The sequence below is a fragment of the Lemur catta genome, chromosome 7 (genome assembly GCF_020740605.2).
Source record: "Lemur catta isolate mLemCat1 chromosome 7, mLemCat1.pri, whole genome shotgun sequence".
Lineage (NCBI taxonomy): Eukaryota > Metazoa > Chordata > Mammalia > Primates > Lemuridae > Lemur > Lemur catta.
This window is the reverse complement of record NC_059134.1, coordinates 65,574,699-65,586,903: the sequence shown is the minus strand read 5'-3', so window position 1 is coordinate 65,586,903 and position 12,205 is coordinate 65,574,699. Positions and strand designations below refer to the sequence as shown.

Below are 12,205 nucleotides of genomic sequence, written 5' to 3'. Positions count from 1 at the left end.
CACCTGGGCCTCCCAAAGTGCTGGGATTACAGGCATGAGCCACTATGTTTAGCCTCTCTTCAACTTAATGAATCCCATGTAAATTTCTTATGCTTTGAGTTGTACAATGATTTTGTGGGGAAAGGAAGTGGTTGTTACTGCTATTTAGTGGCTAGGACCAGGGCTATTAAACATTTTGCAATTAGCAGGATGTTTATGCACCAAAAGAATTTTTACCCCAAATACCATTAGCATTCCCACTAAGAAAAATAGATAAAATATAAATTTATAAAACCTAGACTTCTCTTCCAATAATAGTGGCCTGTGTAATTCAGATTAACCCTCTTAACAAAGACAACTAGAAAAGATATACAAATATAAACAATATCTGCTTGAAGGCATCACAGATAGTAAAGAATCACCAAGCCATGATCCCAGAGAAAAACAAGTGAGCCAGACATTTGGGACCATTTTTTCTAAAGGCACTTAATGATTTTGGAAGAAGTAGCTGAGAAACTGATCAGCACGGTTGATATTCCCATGGGGAAAAAGAGAAACCTGGAGTTCAAGTTTTACCAAGGTGGATTCCTTTATAAAGCTCTTATACTTTGAGTTGAGACCATGAAGAACTACAACCTAGGAGGGCGTAAAAATCAGAAGTAGACAGACTCCCTCAGAAGCTGAAATACAGCTTGAAATCATTTCAATTCCTTGACTTGGATTAAGGTGATCCTTGATGCTACTGTCTCTAACCATCTTATAGAAGTAAAAGTAAATCCTCTCAGAAACGAGATAACTACATTCTAAGCCTCCAAAATGTCTTGGAATTTTTATATACATGCCCTGCACTCAATCAGCAATAACCAGGAAGATGAGAACCAAAACTAATGAAAGAAATACAGAAGAAACTATAGACAATATAAAAGACCCAAAGGGGCTCTAGCAAATAGAGATATCAGATGCAGAAATTAAAATAACTATGCTTAAAATAGTGAAGGAGATAAACAGTCAACACTGAGAATTTAGGGAATGAGGTTAGCCAGATGGCACAACAGGAAGTTCCAACCCTCCTTTCCTGACAAAAACACTGATTTAACAAAGATACACTGACAGAAGTACCTGTATAACAATTCCAGAATCCAGGTAAGTTGTTGCAGTACCCCAGGCTTGCACAAAGTCAAGAAGAGCAGCAATGAAACGGGGTAAGTAGAGCAATTTCATGTTACCTACATCAGGCCCTCCCCCAACTCTTCCAGGCTTGAGGGTGCAGGAAGGAGAGAAGATTGGAACTCACATCCAAAATTCTGGCTGAATAGGCTGCCAGAAGGACTTGTTTTCTGTGTCACCTCATTGGAAGCCCAAGCAGGAACTGGCATAGTTTGGATGTCTGCAGTGGCTTAGAACCAAGAAGGGGGAAGCTTACTGTATCCTGCAAAGCTTGGTGTGATTGCTGGAAGGCACACAACTTGAGGCTTATCCCTCAGAAGGAAGGGAAAGGAGCATTTAGTTTTGTGACTTTTCAGTGTTGCCTAAATACTGGTGAAAATATGAACAACTTGGAACTTTTATCCATTGCTAATAGGAATGTGAAATGGTACAGCTATCTTGGAACAGTTTTACTTTTCTTTTTAAAAGTTAAGCAAACCATAAGATCCAGCTATTAAAATGTTAGTACATGTCCATAAAATATTTGCATATGAATGTTAATAGCCATTTTATTTATGGTAGTAAAAAACTGGAAATAAACACAGTGTCTACCAGTGATAATTGATAATGGAAATGGATAAAAAAATCTGTGGTATATCCATACAATTAAATGCTACTAAACATTATGAAAAAATGAATTATTGATACATACAATGTAGGTTAACCTGAAAGTAATTATGCTGAATGGAAAATACCAGACAAAAAAGAATGTATACTGTACAATTAGGTATTTATAAAGTTCTAAAAAAGGTAGTCTGATTTATAGTGACAGAAACAGGTCATTGGTTGCTTTGTGGGTGGGAAGCAAGAGATTACAAAGGGACATGAGGCAACTTTTTAGATGGTGTTTGTGTTCATAATCTTGACTGTGGTGATGGTTTTACAGGTATGTACATATGTTAAAATGTGTCAGATTCTAAAAGAAAATTGAAAACATATTCACAAAAACTTATACATAAATTTTATAGCAGCATTATTCATACTAGGCAAAAAATGGAAGCAACCCAAATGTCTGTCAACTGATGAATGGATAAACAAATTGTAGTATATCTACTTATTCTGCCATAAAGTAGAATGAAGTATTGACACATACTACAACATGGATGATCTTGAAAACATACTAAGTGAAAGAATCCAGACACAAAAACTTGGCTTATATGATTCTGTTGATATGAAATTTCCAGAATAGGCAAACCTATAGAGACAGAGCAGATAAATGATTACCAGGAGTAAGAGGGAGGGGGCCATGAGAAGTGACTGGTAATGGGAATGGGGTTTCTTTTGGGGAATGAAATTATTCTGGAATTAGATACTAATATACTTGCACACCTTGTGACTATACTAAAAGCCACTGAGTTGTATTAATATATTTTAAAATAGTAAATTTTATGGTATGTGAATTATTTCTCAGTAAAGGAAAAACTGTCAGAGCTTTGTCAAAAGAACTCAGGAGCCACGCTGAAGAGACTCGTAACTGATCTAAGATGGTAGAACTTGAGCTTCAAAAATTATAATAATCGCAATTGGTTGAGACCCAACAAATATTTTAGGATCCATGAATTCATAATATTAAAAAGGAATTGTCACCTACCTCAGAATATGTCAGAGAACCAACTTGTTATCTTGAGAACTTATCAAGCAGAAGAATCATGGTAACCCAATAGTAGTTGAGGGGAATTATCTTTTCTAAAAAAGTATTCTAATTAATAAATGGCAAAGAAATGATAGAAATAGAGTATCATCATTTTACAACCCTCAGTTAATGAAGATCTAAGCATCAACAGCTATCATCACAGAAAGAAAACCAAGCCATATCACGTGTCTTACCTTACCAAACCCTACTTACAGTTTTGCCAGAGGGATTAAACCTGAACTCTGCACCAAGAGAATGTAATTACCAAAATCCAGGCTATTGGAAACTCTGTCAGTCAGATTTCTCAGGTCCTTTAGTAAATAAATTATAAGGAAAAGAAAGGAATGGAGGAAGAACCTCTGGATTAAAACAGATTTGAAAGATGCCCAATTTTTTAAGAGTGAGACTGAATTGTAGTATTTAGGGATGCACTTTAGGGTAATAAAACTGCCTCAGGGAAAAAGTCAGGAAAGTGAGTAATATAAGTCAGGATTGGCCAGCTACAGTGTCTCACACTTATTACTCCTTTGGGAGGCCAAAGCAGGAGGATTCTTTAGGAGGCCAGGAGTTTGAGACCAGCCCAGGCAACATAACAAGACTCTGTCTCTTAAAAAAAAAAAAAAAAAATTAGTCAGGCATGGTGGCATGGGCCTGTAGTCCCAGGTAGTTGGGAGGCTGAGGAATGAGGATTGCTTGAGCGCAGGAGGTTGCGGTTACAGTGAGCTGTGGTAGCACCACTGCACTCTAGCCCAAGGGACAGAGTGAGATTCTGCCTCAAATAAGTGAATGAATGAATGAATGAATGTCAGGATGGTTACTTATGATAATAGAGGGGATTATGATTGGGGGCACAGGAAAGGGGCTTTTAGAGTTGCTGACAAAAGTTCTCTGTCTTGAGACTGGCAATCATGTTTTGAGACTGGCAATCATGTTTTACTATAAAAAAAAAACAGTTTGCTGTCTTTAGGTGGGTGGTGTTTGTTAGATAATTTATTCAGCTGTACATTTGATTTGTGTGGTTTTCTATATCTGTTTGATTTTACAATAAAACAATTTTTTAAAGTTGTAAAATATTTAAGTCCTTTATGTGACTACCTAACTTGTATTTTAAAAAAAAATAAAACCTAATGCAACAGCTTAAGCAAAGTAGAGTTATGTTTCACATAACAAAAAGCTAGAGGTAGGCAGTCCAGGGCTGATATGTATTGGTTCCAGGATGTCTTCAGGGATGGTATGGAAATTATGTCATATGCTTGTTTCCTATTTATCTATAAGGAGTTTTCCCTTACTGGACTATGAGCTTCAGAAACTACCATGTCTTGTTATTCTTTGTGTTCTCTATATCTGGCATACTCCCTTAGGTATAAAAGGCATCAATCATTGTTGAATAAATGAATAACTGCACTAGCCATGAAGAAATGGCAATCATACCTTTTTTTTTAATTTTTTTTTTTTTTTTCGTTTTTTCTTTTTCTGTTTTTCTTTTTTCTTTTTTTCTTTTTTACCTGCAAGTGCTTGGCTGGCAAATCATACCTTATTAGAAGATTTTTCTGTATACTGGTGAAGTGTACCAGAATACATGATTTGAAGATCAAATTTTGTTATTTTACTTTCTAGTATTTTAGCTTCATTATCTTTTGCTTGCATATTCTAAATTCACTTTTTCAGGGAAAGAATAGGGAAGATAAGGAAGGAAGGCAGAAAGAAAGATGCAGTGCTGTGTGCAGAGTTGTAGTTTTTAAAGCATGTGGTGGTGATAATTCTATCTAAAGCCATTTCGGTTGGACGTTGTCAAAGGCCAATATTAGACCATTATCAGAGTTCACTACCTGGGTTGGGGGTGGGGTGGTAGTGGTGGATTTTACAAAGCACAGACAGGAAGTAGATAAGACTGTAAGATTCTTTTGTAGCCTTGACTAGTCTTCCTGTGAAAGGTCTAAATGTAAGGATAGCATTTCCTCTGTTCTCTCTCTAAGAATTGTTATGATAATGAATTTGTTTTTCCCAGTTTAAAAGGTCTCTCTGCTTGCCTAAAATAATTATGTGAACTTCTGCCATTCCAAACTGCATTCCACATAATTTCCTGTTAATCACCTTCATCTCTTATTTACCATCTTTTTTGTTTATTTGGTTTTTTTCCTTGTTGCAGCATATGTGAACTACTGTTGTTTACCTGAAGATTTGTGTTTTTAAGTATGGTAAACGGTGGGGTTTTTTATGTTAATAAAGAACTGGCTTTTGTAGCCCCTCTGATATTTTAATCTAATCTATCCTGTTTCACTTGGGTGTCCCTCCCTGACCCATATAATCTTGTAAAATTCTCTTGACCTTTTTTGTCATATTTGTTCACCTATAATTTGGGTTTTAATTGTAAGCATACTTGTTTTAGAATAGTCCCAGATTTTCACAGTATACTCTTCAATAGACATTTTTAAAGTTACTATATGATCCTGGGCCTTCAACTATCATCACTCAGTTTCCATAGTTAAACTACATTAATCTTGTACCATCTGTGTTTATACTTTTCATATGCATACTTTCTTTTTGCTTGTCCATATTTAACTTCAGCCAGTCTTTCATTAGATATCAATGCATCAGTATTTCTCCACTGATACTCTATTGTACTAAATATAGATTTTTTAAAGTTATTAAAATAAAGAGATTTTTTTTTAGCTTATCTTAACATTAATTTTACTTTGTACATAGAAGTTCTTTAAATGTTGATTGTAGCTATACCTTGCTATTCAGAAAGTTATTTCTGTTTTTAAATGTTTTAATGGCAAACCTTTGGTATTTTCACCTTGTCTTCCCCTGGAAAAACTTCTACATACAATACTATGTAATTACTTTTGTGGTGATATGAACTTTGTAGCAGCATTAAAAATAATATATATCCCTAAAACAGAAAGATGAAAAGATGCTAGAGGTAAGAATGAAGGCTTAGGATATGTGAAATTGTTTTCTTTAGAAAGAAAATGTTGATTGCTAAATTTATGAACCACCCAGTTAATGTGTCAATTGTAGAATGATTTTGTCGTTTTTCCTTAAATGAGCAAAATCTAGTGCCTTAAGCCATGTTTCTATGTTCATTTAGTTTTCTCAGCTTATTCATAGAGCTTTATTACTTGTTTTAGTCTTATTCTCATTTATAATGGGAAAAAATAGTCATTTCTTTATTCAATATATGACTTTGAAAACAGCCTGCTTATTTTTCTCTTGTTAATCTACCTTTTGTTACAGTGGTCTGTCCTAACTACAAACTTATAAGGGTTAAAGAAAGTATATTTTCTCCCCTACAATTTTAAAAGGATAGTTCGCAAATTTGAGTACACAAGAGTTTAGACTATTACTATCAATGGCATATTGTATCCTGGGTGGAAAAGGAGGAAATAGGAAATTTGGTGTTTTACTATAACTGTATCTGTGATTAATTATTTTTTGACAGTTTGAATGTTATGTTCTTTGGGAATTTGAAACAAATTTAATCTCCATGGTAGTCTGTTCTAGAGCACTTTTCTGAAGAAAATGCTTACCATGTGTACTCCAGAGGCCTACGAATCTCTAAAGAAAACTGTTCAAGTTTAATTTCTTACAATAAATAGCACAGGAGTCTCTAGTAATGTCCCTATAGCGCCTGTTCACTTATGTGATAGCAGAAGTATAATTTTTCACCAGGTGTTTACAAAGCCATTGTCATGTCCCAGGTCCTGACCTAGTAATTAGGAATATATAGATGAATAAATTACAGCCCTTGTCTCAGATATGCTTTTAGCCTAGTGGAGAAACAGGTATATATTTTTAAATGATAGTACAATATAATTAGCACAATAATAGAGATACCAAGAGCAAACTCTTAATAGCTAGAAAAGTAGAAGGGCATTCCAGAAGGAAAAGCATATGCAGCAGTACAAGAACTCATGAAACACCTTCATGGAATAGTGAGATGTTTGGTGCAGCCTGAATACAGGGTTGTAGGAAGTAGTCAGAATGTTATTAGGAAACTGATTACTTTCTATTTCAAAATTAAAGATTTAATATTTGTGCTAGTTCTGTAAAAGAACCATTGTAAAAATACCAAACACTGACGTCATTGACCGATAAAGTCCTTGTTGACTAGTGTATTATGCTTGCTAGAATCACACGATGTAATTTGATGACAGTTCAAAAAGATTGTAGTTCGAAACTATCTTCCTCATTGTCCTTTTGTGGTACTTAAACGCTACTATTAAATAGCTCTATCTTTGTATTGAGTTTTCCTTTATTGAATGCAAATGCTCTGAGGCAAGATAGCTAGTAAGTGTTGTTCTTCATTGTTCCAGTGTTCTCTTGTCTAAAATTTCAATTTGCTCTTTCAGCATCTTAGAGCTTAATATTTTTATAAAATATGGCTACTCTAACATTTATGTATTCAGCTTCCAAATGGTGGCAGGATAAAGAACCCCATTTCTGTGCTCTGTAGCACTTTGCGCATTTCTCTGTTCTGTTGTGTTTTAACTATTTTTTTTTCCAATCTGCCATCTTCACTGAACTGTAAGCTCCTAAGAGCCTGTCTCAGATTTATGTCCATCCCTAGAATTTAACAATTTCTGGCACATCTCAGTAGTTTTGTAATGATTTAATAGTGGAGGAAAGGAGGAAAGGGGAAAAGAAACAAAGAAGTTTTAAATAAAAAATTATTTCTGCCAGGACGATTCTCACCCTTTTGTTCCTTGCATAATTCTCCAGTTACTATAGATTATCCTTCCCCATTGTTTACTCGGAAGACTCATTTTGCTTCCTGATTGTTAAATTTAGAATTAAAAGTAGATAAAAACCTGGCCAGTCAGAACTGACACAGACTAGAAATCTGTACCATTGGGCTTGGTAATCAGATGTGATTACCATAGACCCAGAAAACCAATTAGAATGTTCAAGAAGGAAGGAAATGTGCTGTATCTTTTTACACAGTTTTAGATGAGTTGGTCTTTTATGGATTGCTATTTGGGATATACACAGTTCTAGATTTGAATTCTTTGTGGTCATATGTTTTTGGTAATTGATTTCTTATATTAATATTTAGAGTTTTCCACATTGCTAAGCTCTATTTATATGTGCATAAAATATATTTAATTCATGTCACATTCAAAGGAATAAACTTGTGTTCATGATAACTGAGCTATTTCCCCTTTCAGTTGCCCAATTCTCCACACTTCTTAACTACTTTTTTTACTTAGAAGATTTGCATATCAGGCTGGGCATGGTGGTTCATGCCTATAATCCTAGCATTTTGGGAGGTTGAGGGGGTAGGATTGCTTGAGGCCAGGAATTTGAGACCAGCCTAGGCAACATGGCAAGACCCTGTCTCTAAAAAAATGATAGGGAAAAAAAAAAGATTTGCCATATCTAACATGTTTAGAAATAATGTTAAATTTGTAACAAATAGTAAACATTGCCTGTCAGTGATAATTATTTAATATATAACTATATAAAGTTTTGTTAATCTGTGAAGCTAGGGATATTGTCTTTTATTCGCTGCTGTATTTCAGTATGTAGAATAGAGTAGATGCTCAGTAAATATTGTTTGAATGAATGAGGAATCCCCTTTTTCATGACTTGTATTTAAGCCATGACCAGTATTATATTGTTTTCTCCTTGTGGGTTGACCAGAAAGAACTATAATAAATTGAACAAGGCTTTCTAAAATATATCCTGTCTTGAAACATGACCTTTAATTCCTCAGTTACCCATTTGAAAGCTCATATATAGTGTTCTATTTTTGTAACATATGATTATTATTCAAAGAAGGGGAGGATTCTCGAGAAAGTGTTTTTTCTTTCCCCCAAATAGGAAACATATACATTTGTTAATGTTTGGTGCAATGAATTTTAGAACTCTAACCTATCAAGAAAATTCAGATCAGGAAGTAATTTTTCAGAATGTTTTACTATTTGAGTAATCAACAGGATGTATATGTACCATTGCGGTGAAATCAGTAGTAATTATCACTGGAATGTTTGTTTTTCATATTTTCTCCTCTGCTGTTATTGTGCAGCTTTGAATGCACGATGACCTACAGAAGATGAGGAAACAATTCTAGATTATATAGAAAACTGATTTTGACTTAAGAAATCCAAAGAAATTGAATTTCTAAATAACTATGTATCTGTGAAGACAGCAACAAACATTGCTACTTAGGAATAAAAATTATTAATATAATTTCTTAAATATTTGAGATTATTAATTATGTAAAACTTAAGAAAGCATGTGACATTTAAGAATACAGAATATAAGTAATACCTCCAGTTAGGCCTTGGCAAATTGTTCTTTATTACACTATTAATTTTCCAAAGAATGAAAGAAAAACTTACCTGTTAATCACTAGAATAATGTCTCTAACTCATTTCTAAATTATGAGACATATATCCTTTCTTAGGTATAGTGCAATATTGTCCCCCTTGATAAGATAAACTTTTTACCAATCTAAGTAGGTAGAGTCCCTTACAGTTACATGCCTTCCTTCTTCACAATTTATCTGATACTAAATGATGCTGACAGTGAATTTTATTTTCTGATGAACTACTTGTGAATGGGTTGTCTTTTTTTGTGGGGTGGGGCAGAGAGTTCAGATGAGAGCAGAGAGGGACAAGTTCTTCCCCAGAATGTTCATGAAGGTGATAGTATATTTCCAAACAACTAATATGTTCAATGAATATTACACTGATTTGAAGAATAAAGATAAAACTGAAAGTTTGGGAAAACAAATACCCATAGGTTATATGGAATTTACAGTTTAACCAAATACTTTCCTTCAGAGATTCCAAAAGTATTGGGGTTTGTTTTCCATGCTGTACCAAGGCTATGATTGTTGGCAACACATATAAAATTAAATGCACTTGGTAAGCCTCTGCTTTTGTGTTTTCAGGAATTCAAAACGTCCTGAGCCTCTTTTGTGCAGTACTCACAGAAAATAAAGTTCTCTTCCATTCTGCAAGTTTCCAGAGACTTAGTGATGCTTGTAGAGCCCTGGAATCTTTAATGTTTCCACTTAAATATAGGTGAGGTTCTTTCTTGGTAATTTTATTTATTCTCAATTGTGCATTACTTATTGATGATAAGTCAGAATGCTATGGCACAATGGTATTGAACTATGTAGGCATATTTCACAAAATTAAGTCGTTATGAGAGTCATGATTCTGATAAAATCTAGCCTAGAATTTGGGATTTCCAAGTTGTCCATTACTTAGTATTGATTAATTTAGTGAAAAAATATTTAATTTGAATAGTGTTAGCAACATATAATTCTCTTTGAATACAATTGGTGATAAAGGTCTTTAGTCAGTGCTATGTTTGATATTAAAGGATTATTATTAATTTTTAGGGGTTATAATGATATTATGGTTTTACTGATAAAAAGAGCTCTTATGTTTCTTAGATACCCACTAAATTATTTATGTGTAAATGATATAATTCCTGGGGTTTCTTCAAAATAATAGAGAAGAGAACAAAGGTGGGTGGAAATATATATGTGGCCATGCATTGGTACTTGTCAAAACTGGACTGGATACATGGGGCTTCATTATAAGTCTTTTTTCTCTCATTTTTTAGGTAGTATTTTAAAAATTTCTCCTAATAAAGAGTTAAAAAAATCTAAGCTGTGACGCCTGATAGTGCTATAAGTAGAATATTTTACCTCTAATATACTATAATCAATTTGATAATCATAACATCTAAGAAACTAGTTCATATAAACTAGATAAAATTTTAGACTGTCTCCAGAATTTCTTTAAAAACTTTTTTTAATCTATGTGCTTTTCTTAACCTTTTAGATAAAAGAGTGTTCTTGGCCTTATTTTATTTTTGCTATTCTTAAATACAAAAATCACGTATAGAAAATGGAATTTGAATGATTGTTCTATATAGACAAGTCATTGGCTAGTATTGAGAGGGGAGGACCTATTAGGAGTCAGTGTTACTGTCTAATGTCAAGTTTCTATGTAAGGAAAAATGCTTTCAAACAATATTAAAGGACCTAAAGAGACTGCTTGCCAAGGAGAAATAAAGGATAAGGAAGCAGGCCTGGGTTCCATTTACTTTTTGTCTTCTTATATCTGATCATATCTTTCACATGAAGATTTCTAAATCATTTTTTCCAAAATTTTAGTATTAACCAGCTTGAACATATTGATAATTTCTAAACATAGGTAATATAAAGTTCATACAGCATAAAAATGAAAGAAAATATGTTTATATTGTAGAAAAACAAATATATCTGACATATTTTTATTATTTCCAGTTATCCTTATATTCCCATTCTCCCGGCTCAGCTGCTAGAAGTTCTCAGTTCCCCAACACCTTTCATTATTGGAGTACATTCTATCTTTAAAACTGATGTCCATGAACTTGTAAGTATTCATCTTTAAAATTTCTAGTTATTGAGTCCAGAAGCTTCTCTTATTTCTTTGAGTCCTGTAACATTTCAACTAAGTACTATATTCAAATCTGTTGTATTTCAGTAGAAAAGACTGTATGGAAGAAAATTATCATTGAAAAGTCTAAATACATTATTTTTGCCATATAGCAAGCATGGGAGATTTTTAAAAGGAGTTCATTAATGTTTTAAAATACCCCTCTTTGGGCATATTAAATATATCTTAATGTATTCCTCATCTTACATGTGAGAAAGGATGATAATAAATTAATATTCTGTTTATACTTTTGTTATTGGTGCTTGATTTATTCATATTTTGAAGTGAGACCTGTCAATACTAAATAGCTGATAACTAACAAAGCACTCATTTGCAAAAGAGTGAAATGTTTTAGTGAAACACAAGTTTGGTATGAGCCCCCACCACATTTTTGTATTCTTAATACCATATGAATAGAAATACCAGAGAAGGAAAAGTAATATTCTACGTTCAAACCACTTGTGGAATAATGCTTTTAGTTATGTGTATCACACATTACAAGGGACTGTAACAAAATAAAGCACTTCAGAAAAGGACATCCAAGATTATGAAGAGTTTAGAAACTATATTCTTTAAAGCCCTAAGGAAATTTTCTTAGGTAATAACCTGATACTATTTTATAGCTAAAGGCAAATATTTAAATTACTGTTATAATAGAAGGGTTAAGGTTCATTTTTTATAACTCTAAAAGGCTAAAATAGAATCAGTGGGTATAGTGGATATAAAAACATTTCTGCCCAATATAAGTGTTTCCAACTATTAGAGCTGCCCAGTGATGGAACTGGTTTCCTTACGTAAGATAAGGGGTATACTCTCAAGCACTGTAAGTAGAGTGTAAAAAACAAATTACGTGACACTTTTCAAGGAATATAAGAAAAATTCTTTACTGAATGGTTAGGTTATATGGCATCTGTGATCTACTGATACTTAAGACTATCTAATT

General features: G+C 33.4%; 1 protein-coding gene across 2 annotated transcripts in view; it reads left to right on the top strand.

Annotated features, from left to right (window-relative positions):
• The window catches only part of SBF2 (SET binding factor 2), a 397,036-nt gene that overhangs the window by 216,446 nt on the left and 168,385 nt on the right, over positions 1–12,205 (top strand). For both annotated transcript variants that reach the window (XM_045557501.1, XM_045557500.1), the window contains exons 7-8: positions 9,720–9,852; positions 11,091–11,199. In XM_045557501.1, coding sequence (XP_045413457.1) covers positions 9,720–9,852; positions 11,091–11,199 — 242 coding nt within the window. The remainder of the gene's footprint in view (positions 1–9,719; positions 9,853–11,090; positions 11,200–12,205) is intronic.